Here is a 20,225-nt window from a genome sequence, read left to right on the forward strand (position 1 = left end):
TATTGTGTGTGGACGCAAAATCCAACTAAACAAAAATACAAAGAGATTTTTAAGTTGAAAATTCTTGTAAAGAAATGCGTAAATCCCAGAACTTCTATAGATATGAACATAAAACAGTCTGGATTCTTGGTTAGAAGCAAAAAAACAGGTAGTTATCATTCATTTCACGTGAATATTTCAAGCTAAAGTTACGCACATTTTTTTCCATTCATTTCATTTTTTTTTTTTTTACCACGTTTCAAAGTGCATTATTGGTGCTATTTTATATAATAATTACCTTGAATCCTCAACCAAATCACTCTTGAGAAACTCCTGGCTGCTTGTATGTATTAAAACCTTCATCATGTTTCCACCTAAGTCCGGCGTTAGAACGCAGCATGTGTTTGAATTTATGGCAGTGAAAGCTGCCACGACGCTCTATGGGAAGCCCTGCCGCAATGTCTGTAGAAGCCGTCTCGTCAACTGATAGTGCAGTCCATAAATAATAAATTCAAATTGATTAGCAACATTAGCTCAAGCAAAATATGCCCAAAATAATGACAAAAAAAAAAAAAAAAAAAATTTAAATAATTAAAATAATATTAAAACAAAAACAACAGTCATTGGACAGAAAGGACAGTTTTTATATTGTCAGCACTTGTATCATCCAGCAGGACAGAGACCATGTCTAATGGCGAAGGCAGTACAAGCTTCTTTGCTAAAGTGTGAGTGTTTTGCACTGAGTAACTAGGTATGTCACCTTATACAATGCTAACAGTGTTTGCTGGTTTACTGATGTAGCACTCATAAAGCGGAACGATTGTTGGCAATATTCGGCACGTTTTCGCAGATATAAAAATTGGCTTATCAATGTAATTGGGGTCTATACAGTCTTCCACTGTATTAAAAGTGAAGCCAAAGCGACATATGCGTTGTCATAGTTCCTCATCTTACAGTTGCTGTCGGGAGAAATCTCGGACAACCTTGTCAAATATTTTTTCATGGTGTCGCTGAAGAGTTTGTACAATTACACTTTATGCTAGTACGGCAAAAAAGTATGTTCCCCAAGGTCACATGCCCCCCAGCCCTGGCAAGCCCCACTATTTGAGAAGGACTGGTTTAAAGGCATGCCAGTGTAACGGGTACACACACAGTGTATCCGTTGTAGCATGTGGAAACCTCCCCGCCGATTCCTTCATGTAAGGACGCTAACGGCTGTGCCGTTGGCTCGAGCCTTAGTGGCGCAGTGGTTAACGCCCTTGCCTGCCGACTAGATTCGACGCGGCGCGGCGCGCGGGTTCACGTCCCAGCCTGGTGACACTCGGGTTACAAATGGGGGCGGACACTAACGGCCGCGCCGTTGGCTAGAGCTTGTTGGCGCAGTGGTTACCGTCCTTGCCTGCCGACTAGATTCGTCGCGGCGCGCGGGTTCGCGTCCCAGCAGGACGCTAACGGCTGCGCCGTTGGTTCGAGCTTTATTGGCGCAGTGGTTAACGGGGGGAGAGTGTAATGGGTACACAGTGTATCCGTTGTAGCACGTGGAAACCTCCCCGCCGATTCCTTCATGTAAGGACGCTAACGGCTGCCCTCTTAGCTCGAGCTTTAGTGGCGCATTGGTTAACGTCCTTGCCTGCTGACTAGATTCGTCGCGGCGCGCGGGTTCGCGTCCCAGCCTGGTCAGAGGTGAAAGCGGAACGCGGGGCGGCATTGACACTCGGGTTACAAATGGGGGCTCCTCCGGGATCGGCAGCGAAGGTTTCGGGGGGATAGTGTAACCGTTGTAGCACGTGGAAACCTCCCCGCCGATTCCTTCACGTAAGGACGCTAACGGCAGCGCCAGTGGCTCGAGCTTTAATGGCACAGTGGTTAACATCCTTGCCTGCCGACTAGGCGCACGGGTTCGCGTCCCAGGTGTTGCTTCCTTTGGCAGGACAAAATTGAATTTAAAGTAACGTGTTTGACTTTAATTATTGTTCATTTCCAAACTGACTTTTAAGCAGAGGTGGATTGAGTAGCCAAAAGTTTTACTCAAGTAAGAAGAGCATTACTTCAAAATAATATTACTCAAGTAAAAGTTGCCATACAAAAAATGTACGCTATTACAAGTGATAAAGTAATTGCTTCGATCAATGGTCAATTAATGAGTAATTGCTTAAAAGTGTTTTTTTAAACAATTTTTTTCCCAGCACAATATCATCCGCATAAACTTTTCGTATTATACATTCCTATAACCTATTAGATTACCATATTAGGCCAAAACAATACACAAAAATCATCGAATTCGGACTAGAAAAACCTACAGAAATTAAACATCACCCGTCCAAAGAGCATGAGTGCCCTCTAGTGGAGAAAACATTTCCCACCATGAAATCAAAACGATCATATCACTGGTTTTCCGTGGCCTATCAGTGCTGTGAGAGACATCGAAATTTGCACTTTCGAGTCATGTTGACGGCAGGGCTCTACTGTATGTCAAATATTTGCATGTGCCGGTATGAGATTGTGACGGTATGATAACTTTAAGCAAAAATATCACGTTGTCACGGTATTGCAATTGCAGCTCTAAACTGTGTTACTTTGAGATATCTGGGCTAAAATAATTTTTTTTTTTTTAAATCCATATAACAGGATTTTTATTTTTCAAAACATATTAGCAAATTGGAACATTAGTATAATTTTAAAATAAATAAAAACAAAAAAATAACTGAAATATTCTTAATTAAAATTTATATAAATGCAGTCCCTTAGGTGAGCCTAAACCCACAGCCACAACTCAACATTATTACCGTCGAACTTAAATAATTGAATTATTTTCCATAAAAAGCACGGGTGTATGAATCGTATCATGTTTACACACGGACAGTTGCCAGAGAGGAAACAACACATATTTTACCACAGCTAGACACATTAAACATGCTGGAGTTAACTCTCGTAGCTGGTGGAAAACGTTCATGACAGTGTTTATTAACGTTTAATTTTGTACAAATACGAAATCATATTGGAGGTATTGCTTCCTCGGAAGCCACCCTGCGGAAGCATGTTTTATATGTCAGTTGGCCCTCCCCTAAGCCACAGCCACCTGTTACATTTCTGTAGCCAAAGTATTCCCGTGCCAGCAATTTTGTTTTTTTTTTCGATGGGGAAAAAAGTTGAGGAGTTTCACCTCCACCAGCCATCGTGATGCACAGGTAACTCACTGACACTGAGCAACAACCGGTGGAGGGCGGGGGGGGGTTGAGAAATTGCAGCTGCAAGCGAGGGATTTCTCCCTGCATTTTTGGGACATAAAAAAATATCTTTTTTTTTTTTTTTTTTGCGGTTTTGAAACTGTGACGTTTTCATACCACGATATACCTTGAAATCGGTAATCGCCACAACTCTAGTCAAATAGTTCATTTGTTAAGGTGCTTTAAAGACACCACATGATACGACCGGTCAGCATGATCATAGGACTGTATTGTTACATCTGATTGGTATAATGGAGTCACATGAATATTGATGCGACATCTTATTGGTGAAAGTGGTAGAGCTGATGTGTGCATGCTGTGGCATCAAGGTAACAACTCCATTGTAGCCCAAAGTCGTCGAGTAAGAGTAGACGAGTAAGGGTAAAGTTTCTTCTTCACAAATTTACTCAAGTAAAAGTAATAAGTATGGCATAATCAAACTCCTCCTAAAAGTCAATTAAATGTAACAGAGTAAATGTAACTCCTTACAACCCACCTCTGCTTAAAGGAGGGAGTAATACGAGAAAAGCATTCCTTCTTCCTGTATGTGAAATGTTTTATTTTAAACAATCACAATACTACAAAAAATGTGCAAAACTGGCTAACAAACTGCCAAAAATGGCTTACTGAGTTACACACACTGTGTTGTCTATTAACCCATAAATTGATTAATGTTCAATTACAAATAGTAACTAATAATAAGGATAGTTGCTGAGTGATTTTAGACTGACAACAGCAACGAATTTTGTGGTGTTCTAAAGAAAGACATGAGAAAATGTTGGAATCAATAATTAATGTGGTATGTTATTACACTGAGCTCTGAGGGACAAGCCCAATGAGATATGTGGTGCTACATGGTTGATAAAAAGGCTCGGAATGCACTAGATTAGTTGAAACTTGAATGTGGTAGAAATGTGTTTATTTTGGGGCATTTTTGACTGTAAAATGTTTGCCTCAAAATAAGCTGTAGCATTTTTGCGCATGCTTTATTTTTATTAGGTCGTCTCCTTCCTATTGAAAAGACTTTAAATCCAGGGCTTGTAACACTGATAAATGCATAAGACTGGGAGTGGGGAAAATACTGTACATAGGTATATTTAAGTAGCCAGAGGTTATTACCCAGCTCATCAATATTGACACGTCGCCAAAGCTCAGTGGCAATGTTCTGGTCATGCATAGATCGCGGCGTACTGACACGCTGCCAAAGCTCAGTGGCAATGTTCTGGTCATGCATAGATCGCGGCGTACTTGTCTCCAAACTGTATAACATGCGAATGTGTCATCATAGACTTCAGTATCAGTTGACGGGACAAAGAACTTGGGGCCGATCCGTAGGGGACCTATTATAAAAAAGTCGAACTCAGAATTCAAATATTTTCAAAACCAAAGCCACTTGAGACTTATAACCAAAACAGGCACCTCCCTTAGGCATATATGAGTCTCCATGAGCAGCAGCATCAAAAAATTCAAAGTCGTTCAATTATGAAATCCTGATTCATTATTTTTATATCGGTATACCAAAACTTAAAATGGCTATAACATTCTCAGATTTTATGCTAGATACATAAAAATCACTAAATGCAGAGATAATCACCTATATTTTCAGGATCAATAGCAATATTTAACATATAATGTATGCTTTTGCCAGAAATAGCAACTTTTTTTTTTTTTTTACACAATCTAATATGGAGGCCATCACAAAGCAAAGAGCTTCTTAAGTTGAAAACTCTTGTAAATAAATGCTTAAATTGCGTAATTTCTATAGATATAAAGATAAAACAGTCTAGATTCTCAGTTAAAAGCAAAAAATGGGCAGTTATCGTTCATTTTCCGTAACTATTTGAAGCCAAAGTTAGGGTTTTGTTTAATCCAGCATGGCGACGGTCACGAAACAAACAGTTTTTTAAAGTTGAAAATTCTTGTAAATAAATGCTTAAATCGCACAATTTCTATATGTATGAATGTAAAACAGTCAAGATTCTTGCTTAAAAGCAAAAACCTTTGTCCTGTTCCCACCTAAATACGGCATCAGAACGCAGCGTGTGTTTGAGTTTATCACAGTGAAAGCCCACTCAACATTCTGCCTTGGTCGGCCGCCTACGGGAAGGTGTGGTGCAATGTCTGTGAGAGCTGTCTTGTCAACTGATGGTGGAGTCTATGGTGTCATATTCAAAGGGGAACAAAAAACAAGATGTGTGGGTTGAGTAGCCAAATATTTTACTCAGTTAAGAGTAGTGTCACTTCAAAATAATGTTACTCGAGTAAAAGTAGTCATCCAAAAAATGTACTCAAGTACAAGGGCAAAAAAAAAATATTTGATGAAAACAATACTCAAATGATGAGTAACATTGTGAGTAACTGCTTAAAATGGTGTTATACTTGTATAGCGCTTTTCCACCTTTCAAAGCCCTCAAAGCGCTTTACACTACATTGCCATCCACCTACTGGTGACGCAGCACCAGGAGCACCGTGGGGTTCAGTATCTTGCTCAAGGATACTTAGGCAAGTTCATCAGGGCAGAGAATCGAACCCACAACCTCTGGGTTGGGGGACAGCTACTCCAACCACTGAGCGATGCCACCCCAAAATGATTATTATATTTTTTTAGCCAATGATATTTTTTTGGTCAACAGAAAGTTATCTATATGAACTGTTATCAATTATATTATATTATATTATTAATTATATTATATGATATACTATAACATATTGCATAACCATATTAAGCCAAAGAAACACACACACACACACAAAAAAAAACACGCACACAAATAAACATTGAATTCCGGTGAGAGAAAAAAGATCTACCGAAATTAAGCATTATTCATCCAAAGAGCACGAGTGCCCTCTAGTGGAGAAAACATACCATCTTTTCCGTACTATAAGGCGCACCTAAAAGCCTTCGATTTTTTCAAAAGCAGACAGTGTGTAATGTCTCGTAATTCCTGTTAATGTTTCATGTTTGTTAATGTTGGAGTTACTGCTTTTATTTTGATAGTGGTGTTCCTCCTTGCTTCACCGTTACTTCCTGCCCATCCCAATCAGACTGATCGTTTCCACCTGTGACCCTGTGTATAAATAGTCTGCATGTGCCCTTGCCCTTTGTCGGTTCATCTTGTATCCTGCAACGTTTATGTCATCACCTCGTGTAAGCCTTTTCTTGACCAAGACTTATGTTTGGAACAATGCCTTTTTGTTACTTTGTTGACTTTGTTCAGTTTTTGGTGTCTGGCAAGTGGTGTGATTTTTTTGTTGTTGTTGTCTCTTGATTGTACGGAGCCCCCCGGGTGCCAGGATAGAAAAAATAAAAAATCATAGCTAATCTGTACCCACAGATTAGTAAACTGTACCCACAGTTTAGCAATCTGTACCCACAGATTAGTAATCTGTACCCACAGTTTAGCAATCTGTACCCACAGTTTAGCAATGACCCGGTAACAGTAGTCACCAATGTTTGGTGGGGACTCCGAGTCCAAACGGCGAGGGACCGACCGAGCAACCATCTGCACCATTTGCCCTCGGCGAACAAAGGGGTTTTAAAAGGTAACTATTGCACGTTTTCTTTGGTAGGCGTCTTTCAGGTGTCATCAATCAATATGGCATGTTGTGTTACACACAACATGCCATATCTGTGGGCGGCAAAAGTTTTTTTTTTTCTAAAGTTAGGCCATCACCGCATATATCTTTTTCTTTCTTTTAACCTCTATGTAGAGATAAAAGCTATAATGTGTCTTATTTATAAAACCAATGACAGGTACTGTATGTAAACATATTTTATTTCTAAATGGAACAATAACATGTTGGCCCAACCCATCCCGCACTTCTTTTAATGCACCACATACATAATATTTGTTTGAAGAAGCTAGGATGTAGGAGCTCAGATGGCTGGGAAGAAGTTCCCTGTTGCTGTCTCGCTGCTTACTTAATAATGGTTGCCCAATTTGAGCAAATTTCAAAATTGTCCTTTTTGCATATGTGATACATCATTGGAAACCTTAAAATCTCAATTTTCTGGGGGAAGAAAATTTTTGAACAGGAGGAATTTAAAAAAATAAAAATAATTCAACAGCGAAACCCTATCTGGAGGCGAGAGCAAGCGAGAGCAGAATTAAAGACGCCATGACTTTATCGAGATATTATTGTGTACTTGCCTTGTTTCGATCCAAAAACTCCATGTAGCATGTATCACTGAGTGTCAAGAAACAACTTTGAATGGCCACAGCTGGATTTGGGGGGGATTTTATTGGTGAAACATGGATGCAGAAATGCACGATGCAGAAATCACAGACATCAAGGAGTGGTTGAGATTTTCTTTTTCATGTATTTACCCTTTTAAGCGTTTTTTTTTCCTTCTATTTTTCTTTGGTAAATGGTTGTTTGGATCGATTATTTATCGTCTAACATGTTGGAGAAAATGCGACAGTAACAAAAAAAATACAATTAAGCCGTAGTTATGAGGGAGGTATCCATGATTTTTTTTACAGACACCATTTTTTTCATTCTGACGTATTTGTTTAAAAGTTTAAAATATGCGAGTGAATAATTTTTTTAAGTCGTTTCTTTGAAATGAAATATCAGACATCAATTAATGATTCTAAGCTAAAAATGACAGACATTTTGAATAATAAATATAATGAATTACCTTCGTTTTATGGCTGGGTTGAAATTAAAGCAGTTGCGCGACGTCTGTAAATGGGGGTTTCCAGGGTAAAACGGACAAATTGAAAATAGTTCGGGGGCTTAATGCGCCTTGAATCTGCTATCGCAGCATATAAACGTATTGTTCTATCAAACACAACTGTTCCTTCGGCTTACAATACGTTTATTTTAAAGATGAGTACAAGAGCAGAAACTGCTTTTTCAGTCTTGTCTGTGTTTTCCACCATATACATATATGACATATATACTGTATATAGTATACTGTATAATAATATTATATAATAATGCCAACAATTGTCTCGGTTAATGAGTGCAGCATCAGTAAACCCGCGAACACTTCGCATTATATAAGATGGCATACCAAGTTGCAAAATAAAACCACACAATAGCAAAGAAGCCGATACTGCCTGCATTATTTCAGTGTCAAATGGCCTCTGGTGTCCTGCTTAGGTCCCAGCGGTGGCCAGCATGCTGCCTTACGCCTTCGTCGCTCTCCTGGGGCTCGGCAGGGGTCCCGCTGTGCTTCCAGTGGGGCTGTAGAAACGGCAGGGGGTTTAGACTGGTGGGTGGAGGGGTGCGTGAGGGGGTGGTCGTGCACTCCCTCACTTGATTCCCATGTGGCTCATTGTAACTGTTAAGCCAAAAAGACACCCAGATCCTCATTCTCTGTGTCAAAGCAGCTGAACAGGAAAGGTTCAAAAAATACAAAATAATTATTCATTCATTCATTCATTTTGCATGCCGCTTTTTCCTCACGAGGGTCGCGGAGGTGCTGGAGCCTATCCCAGCTGACTACGGGCAGTAGGCAGGGGACACCCTGAACTGGTTGCCAGCCAATCGCAGGGCACAAACACAATAAAACAAAATAATTAAAAAAAAAAAAAAAAAATTCAATCCAAATGAAAAGTTCCCAAAATGTATTTCCAATTTTTTTTTTGCTCCCGCTAAAATGTCCGGCACGCAGGCCAAGCTGAACGTCGTACAGATCTGCTGTACAATGAGTGGCAAATTAAGAGTGCTGTGCTTCAAACTCATCATGTTTATGAAAGTCGATTGTCATATGCTGGTGTTGTGCAGTAATGAGCAGACGGGACTTCTGTGGTGTTTGTTAATTTTTTTAATGCTCCGACAACACTTGCGCACACACTAGATGTCATCAAATAGCAACCTAGATGTGCTACGTTAGATCCTATGCCGTTGGCTGCGTGAGCCCAGAGTGATCATGGGACACATAGTCCATACACTATATTGATGAATTAAAAACCCTTTTGAATCAATGGAAGTTAAGAAGGCCAAATCAATCCATACCAGTGACTTTAGATAATGTTGCACATAATGTTATTAATTCAGTACGTGACACAGATGGACTCGGACCACAAATAGGATATTTTGCTCATGTGGTAAACCTAGCTGCTAAGAGTGACAACAGGCTCAACAGTGTGCTCTGCCTCACTTCACAAACAGTAAAGATTGTTCTCAGCACTTTTATACAAAATTTCTTCAGATCAGTAAGAAGTAAGCACATAAATATTATGCACTAAAATGCATGTTTATATGATGGCATTGTTATTTTTGCTTGTTAGCAAAATAAAAAAAAACATTTAAAAAGATAATAAAAATAACACTTGTATTTTTTTTTTGTTTCAGAGCATTAAATGTATTGAATCGAATCAAAAATCGTGTCCCCTGTATCGAAAATCGTACCGAACCGTGACTTAACTGTATCGTTGCATCCTTAATATGAATGAAATTAGAGCTGAAACGAATACTCGAGCAACTCGAGTTTAAAAACTGATCCAAGTAATTTTATTCACCTCGAGTAATTGTTTATTTTGACAGCTCTAAGCATCACGTTTTGCTCGGACTACTTTTAATGCGCTGATGTCACGTGCGTAGAGGAAGAAACAAAACAAAAACAAAAAAATACTAATTAATTTTAAAAAACCAAAAAAACACTGCAGCCGACAGCCGCTACAAATGATGCCAACGTGCTAAAAACTAGCCCGCATGATGCTACGTTGGTAGCAGGTAGCGTCTGATGCGTCTCATAGAGATCACATGTATGTTGAGCTAGATGCGAAATGACAGAGTCAGCGTCATTAGTAAACAGCCGACATCTTAAAGCAGTAGAGCGCTAATAAAGAGCACAAAGCGCTAATAAATAAGATTAACGTCACTGTACATACAGGCTTTAACTTAACATAGCGTTGTGGAGTGATGAGGGTGTAAAATAAAAACTTAATAATGCTAACTATCAATTTTAGCTCAGTAGTCATTGCTGGATAAAACACCAAGTAGCACTGGTCCCTAATGTGCTCCAATACAGCCTGTATCATACATTTATTTTGAACACTGCAAAAACTCAAAATCCTATCAGGACTTACAGTTTAGACTAACTTAAAATTTAACTAGAACTTTAAAATAGCATGACAAAAATAGTATATTTATTTATTTATTTAGATAGATAGATAGATAGATAAAGATATATAATATATATATATATTTTTTTTTAATGAGATCTAAAGGTTTTTTGAGTGAAAGCAGTGAATTAGTCCTTTTTTTATTCTAGTTACATCTGAGATGCAATTGTTGGCCGTTTTCAACAATGTACATAGAAAATAAAGACATTGATTGACTGAAAATGGTACAATATTAGATGAAATGTCTTGTTTTCTCATGTATATTTATAATTGCTCTTCACCTAAATATATATATGTTTTATCAAATTACTCGATCAATCAATAGAATTTTTTAGTTGATTACTCGATTACTAAAATATTCGATAGCTGCAGCCCTAAATGAAATATTTATTGTCATCATCATCGGTATCATTGACAATCATTAACAATTACAAAATGTGATATGATTTGCCCGAAGGAAGAAAGAACCGAAGAAGACAAAGGCAGACGGGAGGAAGCATAAAGACGCACAATCAGATATGGTACAGTTACATACATCACATAGCCACAAACTGTACAATAACAACAGTCTGAGTTTACAATAACTCAGCGTGCAGTCAAGCAGCTCCATTGCGGTTGTTGACACAACAGTCTCGTGCAGTGATCTGAGTTTCAGGTTGCTTTTCTTATAAGTCTCCTTAAAGGGTACATTCCTAAGGTGTACATGGTGGCAACAATTGCCGCAGACAAAAATCACTGTAACAGTTTCATCAGACATGAATGTATGAGGAAAATCAAACAACATGTTGTACATATTTTATCACAAGATTAATGTCTCCACAACAAAAGACATGCTTATTATTCGTTTTAAACAGTATCTTTTCCATATACTCAGTAAGCTGGACATTTGAATCAGGAGCTCGGTAGATGCCCGATTCATTTGTGCCATGTTATATCTGTGCAAATTAAGGTCAGAGCCTTTGTTATCTTTAGTAGCTAATCCTTAATCTGTTCAAAATTCTTGTAGAGACTCCTGTCGTTGATAAGTTTCAGCTTACCGTCCACATCCACGGAGTTGTTATACTGGTCCACTGTGTAGTATTTAAAGTTATCCAAAATGCTATTGTAGAAGTTGTGGTCCGGAAGTGTGGTTTCAGATGTCATCATTAATTTTCGAGTGGGGTCAGCTCGTCGAGACTCCTAATAGCTTTAATCTTCATATCTTGCATCTTGATAAGGATCCGAGACCCAGATGTTGGCTATTTTCCCAGCTTTCTTGAGTTGACGTGCTTTTCTTGCAATTTCGGCATTTCGGCGAGTCAAATGGTCATTCAAAAATATCTTCGACCCTTTCAGGTGGCGGCGCTGGTGAAGCAGGGCAGTCTTGGTCTTGTTGTCTGCCAGCTTCATGAGCACTGTCGCCGGTCCTCTCCCCCAGATGGGAGCAGAAAGCAGCGACGGATGTCCAGCGGTTCCATGTTTATTCCATACTCTTTCAGTTTAGCGATTGCCAGTTGCGCCACTGTATCACCTGGGCTAGGCGTCAGTTGTAATCCCGAAATGATGAGCTCATTTGCGCGTCGGCACTGGTCGAGATCGTCAGACAAAATTTCTAGCCTTTTGATGCGAACATCTCCCTCCTCGACCGCCTGCTTGAGTTTCTCGTTTTCAGCACGCATTAACTGGAGCTCTCTGATGATTTCTTGATTTCTCCTTTGATTTTCTTGATTCTGGCTTTGAATCAAGCCAGTCAAGGAGACCTCCAATTTCTGTATGGAGGATTTTATTTCATCCAAGTCTCCAGATTTCGAATTCTTTGGAGCCATAATGGGAGTCGAGCTTGCTGGCCCTGAGTTGGCCCTGAGCGCTTATCGGTTGAGATAAGTTGCTCGAGGGAGCTCTGAGGAGTGCGTCTGCACACAGCTTGAGCTGAATCAAGAATGAATACTGTAGAAGAATATATACTGTATACTATATATGGCGGAAAACACTCAGGTGACTTGAAGTTCCGCTCTGAGACCCCCATTTCCTATATGCATGTGTGATGCATCATTGGAAAGCTTAAAATCTCAATTTTCTGGGGGAAGAAACATTTTGAACAGGAGGGCATTTAAAAAAAAAAAAATTAAACAGAAAAAACCCTAAATGGAGGTGAGAGCATGAGAGAGGATAATTAAAGACGCGTACTTACCTGTTTTCGATCCAAAAACTCCTTGTAGCATGTATCACCGAATGTCAAGATACAGCTGTGAATGGCCACAGCCATATTTCATAGGTGAAACATGGTAATATAACAAGGGTCGTGATGCAGAAATCGGAGACATCAAGGAGTGGTCATGATTTTTATTTTCATATATGTAACCTTTTTAATGTGTTTTTTTTTTTTCTTCAGTTTTCTTTGTTTCGATCGATTATTTATCATCTAAGATATTGGGGAAATGCAACAGTAACGAAAAAAATACATACACTTGTGAAGAACATAATGTCATGGCTCTCGAGTTTCCAGTTATTTCTACAACTCTGATTTTTCTCTGATAGAGTGATTGGAACAGATACTTCTTTGTCACAAAAAACATTCATGAAGTTTGGTTCTTTTATGACTTTATTATGGGTTAACAGAAAAAGTGATCAAATCTGCTGGGTCAAAAATATACATACATGGATCTGAAAAAGCGAATCATTGACTTGAACAAGTCAGGAAAGTCACTTGGAGCCATTTCAAAGCAGCTGCAGGTTCCAAGAGCAACAGTGCAAACAATTGTTTGTAAGTATAAAGTGCATGGCACTGTTTTGTCACTGCCACGATCAGGAAGAAAAACCAAGCTATCACCTGCTGCTGAGATAAAATTGGTCAGGAGGGTGAAGATTCAACTGAGAATCACCAAAAAGCAGATCTGCCAAGATTTAGAAGCTGCTGGAACACAGGTGTCAGTGTCCACAGTCAAGCATGTTTTGCATCTCCATGGACTGAGAGGCTGCCGTGCAAGAAGGAAGCCCTTGCTCCAAAAGCGGCACCTGAAGGCTCGACTGAAGTTTGCTGCTGATCACATGGACAAAGATAAGACCTTCTGGAGGAAAGTTCTGTGGTCAGACGAAACAAAAATCGAGCTGTTTGGCCACAATGCCCAGCAATATGTTTGGAGGAGAAAAGGTGAGGCCTTTAACCCCAAGTACACCATGCCTACCGTCAAGCACGGTGGTGGTAGTATTATGCTGTGGGGCTGTTTGCTGCCAATGGAACTGGTGCTTTACAGAGAGTAAATGGGATAATGAAGAAGGAGGATTACCTTCAAATTCTTCAAGATAACCTAACGTCATCAGCCCGAAGATTGGGTCTTGGGCGCATTTGGGTGTTCCAACAGGACAATGACCCCAAACACACATCAAAAGTGGTAATGGAATGGCTAAATCAGGCTAGAATTAAGGTTTTCGAATGGCCTTCCCAAAGTCCTGACTTAAACCCCATTGAGAACTTGTGGACAATGCTGAAGAAACAAGTCCATGTCAGAAAGCCATCAAATTTAACTGAACTGCACCAATTCTGTCAAGAGGAGTGGTCAAAGATTCAACCAGAAGCTTGCCAGAAGCTTGTGGATGGCTACCAAAAGCGCCTAATTGAAGTGAAAATGGCCAAAGGACATGTTACCAAATATTAGCGCTGCTATATGTATATTTTTGACCCAGCAGATTTGATCACTTTTTTCTGTTCACCCATAATAAAGTCATAAAAGAACCAAACTTCATGAATGTTTTTTGTGACAAAGAAGTATCTGTTTTTTCCGCTCAAAAGGCGGACATGACACAATGTTGTTTGCAAGATTGACCCATTTAACACTGTTGTTTCTTCTGTCTCTTTTCTCTACATGGTCCAAAGGTTCACGTCACTGTCACTGACAACAATGACAACGCTCCCATCTTCTCCCAGCCATCCTATGATGTGACCATTTCTGAGGACACGCCTCCTGACACTGAAGTGGTGCAGGTCCTGGCATTGGACAGAGATGAATATCATCAGCTAAGCTACTCGTTGCAGAGTGCAATAGACCCTAATAGCATGCGTCTTTTCCGTATCCACGCCACCATGGGCACTATCTACACAACCCAGAGTTTGGACCATGAGGCTTGTGCGCAGCACATCCTTACTGTTATGGTGAGATATGTTCTGAGGGATCTCTCACTGTGGCAGTGCCCTTGTGTTAAATATGTGATTTTCTATTATATACTTACATTTGATCTAAGAGTATTCATGTACACAATCCTTCGCAGAGGGACGTCTTACCTAAAATCATAAATTGTTTCACATAGAGATAACATACATTGCATCTTTACATGTTCCAAACGAAAAGAGATGTGCCGTAATCTGCCGAATTCTGCCGAAGCCCAATTCTTTACCCTATTTTTCCCTTTACCCTGAATCAACCGTTAAAAGTTGTTAAAATTGCTCCAATTATTACATTAGTTCCTTTCTGTCTACTTTTGACATGTGGAAGTTTTAAAACTGTTATTTTTCATCATTTAAAGATAGATTCAAGTCAAGATTTTGCCGATTTCGGAGTATTTTAGATAAATATAAAAAGTTACTCAGGTTCGCTAGGAAAGTTCTCTACAACAGAGCCTTCCTAAGAAGTTTACTGCTTTAAGATGGCGGCTGTTTACTAACGCATGTAGTTCGTATACTGTACATGTTGCTAACGCCGCCGTGTCTGTCATTTTGCATGTAGTTCTACAGTGAGGCAAATAAGTATTTAGTCAACCACTAATTGTGCAACTTCTCCCACTTGAAAATATTAGAGAGGCCTGTGATTGTCAACATGGGTAAACCTCAACCATGAGAGACAGAATGTGGAAAAAAAAACAGAAAATCACAGTTTGATTTTTAAATAATTTATTTGCAAATCATGGTGGAAAATAAGTATTTGGTCATTACCAAAAGTTCATCTCAATACTTTGTTATGTACCCTTTGTTGGCAATAACGGAGGCCAAACGTTTTCTGTAACTCTTCACAAGCTTTTCACACACTGTTGCTGGTATTTTGGCCCATTGCTACATGCAGCTCTCCTCTAGAGCAGTGATGTCTTGGGGCTGTCATTGGGCAACACAGACTTTCAACTCCCTCCTCACCCTGTGGCGTCAAAATGATTACAAGAACGGGTAGCAAAAATCCCAGAACCACACGGGGGGACCTAGTGAATGACCTACAGAGAGCTGGGACCACAGTAACAAAGGCTACTATCAGTAACACAATGCGCCGCTAGAGACTCAAATCCTGCACTGCCAGACGTGTCCCCCTGCTGAAGAAAGTACACATCCAGGCCCGTCTGCGGGTCGCTGGAGAACATTTGTATGATCCAGAAGAGGACTGGGAGAATGTGTTATGGTCAGATGAAACCAAAATAGAACTTTTTGGTAGAAACACAGTTTCTCTTGTTTGGAAAAAAAAAAAGAATACTGAATTGCACCATACCCACTGTGAAGCTTGGGGGTGGAAACATTATGCTTTGAGGCATTTTTTCTGCAAAGTGACCAGGACGACTGATCTGTGTAAAGGAAAGAATGAATTTGGCCATGAATCGAGAGATTTTGAGTGAAAATCTCCTTCCATCAGCAAGGGCATTGAAGATGAGACTTGGCTGGGTCTTTCAGCATGAGAATGATCCCAAACATACAGCCAGGGCAACAAAGGAGTGGCTTCGTAAGAAGCATTTCAAGGTCCTGGAGTGGCCTAGCCAGTCTCCAGGTCTCAACCCCTTAGAAAATCTGCGGAGGGAGTTGAAAGTCCGTGTTGCCCAACGACATCCCCAAAACATCACTTTATAGTGAATGCTCATTCGTTCATTCTTCTGTACGCTTATCCCACAAAGATCATGGGGGTCGTATTCCAGCTAACTCTGGGCATTAGGCAGGGTACACCCATCCAGCCAGTTGCAGGGCACAAGGAGACCAACAACCATTCACACACACTCTTACCTGGGGATTATTTGGAATATTCAATCAGCCTACCAAGCACGTTTTGGGTTGTGAGGGGAAACGGGAGTATCCACATAGCTGCCTAGTTTTAGACAATAAAAACATAAACACGCTAAAGCTAACACAAATGCTATGCTAACATTATGAGTTACATTTAGTGTTTGATTATCACTCAGCACAGACCTTTAAAGCCTCAAGCAACATTGCATATTCTCTCTTGCCAATATAAGAAAACAAATCTTACCGTGTGTTTCAAAACAAGCACAATGGAGCGTAGGACATCTCACATGAAACTATGTCACATTTTCATCTTCATAGACGAAAACTGTCATTCGTGTCATTATGTTTTAGATTTTAGCTCCTCATCATCATGAAGAAATTCGTCAAGGAAATATTTTCGTTATCGTCATCGATGACGAAAACAATGGTGCTGATTCAGACAAGCCAGCTGTTAGTAAAAGAATAAATAATCATATACAGTAAACAGTATAATAAATATTTGATTAATTGATGATTAATTAATGAGTAATCAAAATAATAAAATCACTTTTGCAACGTCTGACTCCTTTAATAACACCAAATATGTTTGTCCAACCATAGGTCAAAGATCAAGAATTCCCATACCGGAAAAACCTGGCTCGCGTGCTGGTAGAAGTGGAAGATATAAATGACCATGTACCGATCTTTACGAGTGCAATATATGAGGGTTCAGTCTATGAGTCAGCAGCAGTGGGATCAGCTGTTGTTCAGGTGACTGCTTTGGACAAAGACAAAGGAAAGAATGGAGAACTTCACTACTCCATTGAATCAGGTTGGTTCACCTAAAAACCTAATATTATAATTATATGAACTAAATTGTGTTTTTCTTTTGTTTTCACGCAGGGAACATTGCAAATTCATTTCATATTGAACCTGCTTTGGGAATCATTACAATTGCACATGACCTCGACTTGTCAAGTATAGGTCACTACATACTAACTATCAGAGTCACAGACAATGGTTCCCCCTCCCTGTCCACAACTACGATAGTGCGTATTGCAGTCACCTTCTCCAACAATGCGGGCCCAAAGTTCCCTCAACCTGAGTACCAAGCTGACATCTCAGAAAATGCAGTGGTTGGAACCTCTGTTACCACAGTCAGTGCAGTCAGTCAGTCCACACTCACTTATGATATCAAACAAGGCAACTCTGATAGAATGTTCCAGATAAATCAATACAGTGGAGTGATTACCACTCAAAAGCCTTTGGACTTTGAGACTACATCATATTTTACCCTCACTGTACAGGCTACAAACATGGCTGGCTTGGCCTCCAATGCAACTCTTTTGATACATATTTTGGATGAAAATGATAACCCGCCAGTATTCAAGCAACTTCACTATCATGGAAGCATCAGCGAAGCTGCACCAATCAATAGTCTGGTTTTAAACACAGAAGATTCCCCATTAGTAATCAGAGCTACTGATGCCGATCACAACCAGAATGCTTTGCTCGTATATCAGATTGTGGAAGACACAGCAAAAATGATTTTCACAGTTGACTCAGGTACCGGCTCTATCAGGACCATTGCAAATCTTGACCATGAGAAGTTTTCGATCTTCCATTTCCATGTTCAAGTCAGGGATAACGGTAGACCACAGTTGACAGCGGATAGCCCAACAGAGGTCACAGTACAGGTCATAGACACAAATGATTCACCACCTCGTTTTACCCAGAGTGCCTATGAAACAGTGGTGCTTCTCCCAACCTATGTGGGAGTGGAAGCACTACAGGTGTCAGCCATAGACCCAGACAAACAGGCCACAGGACTCACCTACTCTTTCACTGATGGTGCACTGGAACATTTTTCCATCAAACCTTCTAATGGTCTTATAATTGTTAAAAACAACAGCTTTTCCAAAGAACGTTTCCGCTTCAGTGTCAAGGTCTCAGACGGAAAATTTTCCACCACAGCGATGGTAACCATTCTTGTACGAGAAGCTCTGGACTCTGGTCTGAGGTTCTCTAATGAGCTTTACACTTCTTCAATTCAAGAGAATGTATCAAATATCACCAAGGTGGCTGTCCTCAATGTCGTGGGAAATCGTCTCAATGAACCACTGAAGTACACATTGTTGAACCCTGGTAAACGCTTTAAAATCCGTCCAACTTCAGGAGTGATCCAAACCACAGGTTTACCATTTGACCGCGAAGAACAAGAATTCTATGAACTAGTTGTTGAGGCAAGAAGGGAACATGACCGCTTGCATGTAGCCAGAGTCATGGTGAAAGTCCAGGTGGAAGACATCAACGACAATGCACCTATATTTGTTGGACTTCCATATTACGCAGCTGTTCAAGTAGAAGCTGAGCCAGGATCACACATTTTTAAGGTCATGGCAATTGACGGGGACAAAGGAATTAATGGAGAGGTGTCGTACTATCTCAAGGATGACTATGGTCATTTCGAAATTAATCGACACACAGGGATTCTTAAACTCAAGAGGACATTTGAGTCCGACCTGTCTAATATGGAATACCTGATGGTGGTATATGCCAAAGATGGTGGTTTTCCACCACTATCTTCTACAATTGAATTTCCTATTACAGTTGTCAACAAAGCCATGCCTGTCTTTGACAAATCTTTTTATTCAGTTTCTGTTAACGAGGATGTGTCAGTGCACACACCTATTCTCGGGATTAATGCAACTAGTCCTGAAGGTCAGAGTATATTTTACACAATTGTTGATGGAGATCCATATCTTCAGTTCGACATTGGTTTTGACACTGGAGTCATAAGTGTCATCCATTTGTTAGACTATGAAATATCATCAAATTATCATCTGACTATCAGAGCAACTGATTATTTAACTGGTGCGCGTGCTGAGGTTGACGTGAATGTAGCCATTCAGGATGTTAACGACAATGTCCCCATCTTCCACAAAATGTCCTACTCTGTAGTTTTATCAGAAACAGCCGTGATTGGGACTCCAGCTCTTCAAGTATTGGCCACCGACAAAGACTCTGAGAAGAATAATAATGTTCTTTACCAGATCTTATCCGATTCACACAACAATACGGACTATTTTCACATCGACAGCAGCAGTGGACTAATTCTGACTGCCCGTATGCTGGACTATGAGCAAATCCAGAAGTATGAGTTTATCGTCAGGGCTACTGATAATGGCTTTCCTCCTTTAAGTAATGACATGTCTGTCACAGTTGTGGTGAATGACACAAACGACAATCCTCCAATTTTCAATCAGCTTCTTTATGAAGCACATGTAAACGAGCTGGCACCAAAGGGTCAATTTGTAACCTGCGTTCAAGGTTCAGATGCAGACAATTCAGATTTTGAAAAGCTGGAGTACAGTATTTTGTCTGGAAACGAAAGGTTGAACTTTGTGATGGAAAAAAAGACAGGAATCATCACGTTATCCAGCCACAACAAAGAACGGATGGAACCTTTTTACAGCCTTAATGTTTCGGTCTCAGATGGAGTCTTCACCAACACTGCACAAGTTCATGTTAAAGTGTTGGCAGCCAACTTGTACAGTCCCATCTTTGGACAGAATGTATATGAAGCAGAGGTGAAAGAAAATGCTGCCGTGGGAACCAAAGTTATACAGGTAAGAATTAATTACTAAAGGTCTTCATTTATTGAAAGGGAACCTTGGACCTAAAGACTTGTAAGCTCTAATAAGCCACAATCGTTCTCTTTTGCTATTTAGTACATGATTTGACCCACGGAGGTCGCCATGTTTTATGTGCGCAATGCTCGCTGGAGGTGATGACCCGGTTGGGTTGTACTGGGAGATTAGCTGTGCTCTATACCAGCGAAGCTAGTACGACGACTGGCATGATTTTCTCACATTCAGCTGCTGATCAGATTGTTTTGTCACAGAGCTGTGGGATGAGTTCCCGACGTCGTAATGGCATCCAATTCCAGCTCATCAGCAATGTCTTTAAACGATTCTCGGCGGGTTGCTGAGATATTAACTTGCTGCCATTTGA

At 40.1% G+C, this 20,225-nt stretch overlaps 1 protein-coding gene across 5 annotated transcripts in view; it reads left to right on the top strand.

Annotated features, from left to right (window-relative positions):
* The window catches only part of fat3a (FAT atypical cadherin 3a), a 434,014-nt gene that overhangs the window by 301,540 nt on the left and 112,249 nt on the right, over positions 1-20,225 (top strand). For all 5 annotated transcript variants that reach the window (XM_057838805.1, XM_057838806.1, XM_057838808.1 and 2 more), the window contains 3 exons: positions 14,139-14,414; positions 16,833-17,043; positions 17,115-19,840. In XM_057838805.1, the coding sequence (XP_057694788.1) occupies positions 14,139-14,414; positions 16,833-17,043; positions 17,115-19,840 (3,213 nt within the window). The remainder of the gene's footprint in view (positions 1-14,138; positions 14,415-16,832; positions 17,044-17,114; positions 19,841-20,225) is intronic.

This window comes from Corythoichthys intestinalis, chromosome 6 (genome assembly GCF_030265065.1).
Source record: "Corythoichthys intestinalis isolate RoL2023-P3 chromosome 6, ASM3026506v1, whole genome shotgun sequence".
In the NCBI taxonomy this organism is placed as follows: domain Eukaryota; kingdom Metazoa; phylum Chordata; class Actinopteri; order Syngnathiformes; family Syngnathidae; genus Corythoichthys; species Corythoichthys intestinalis.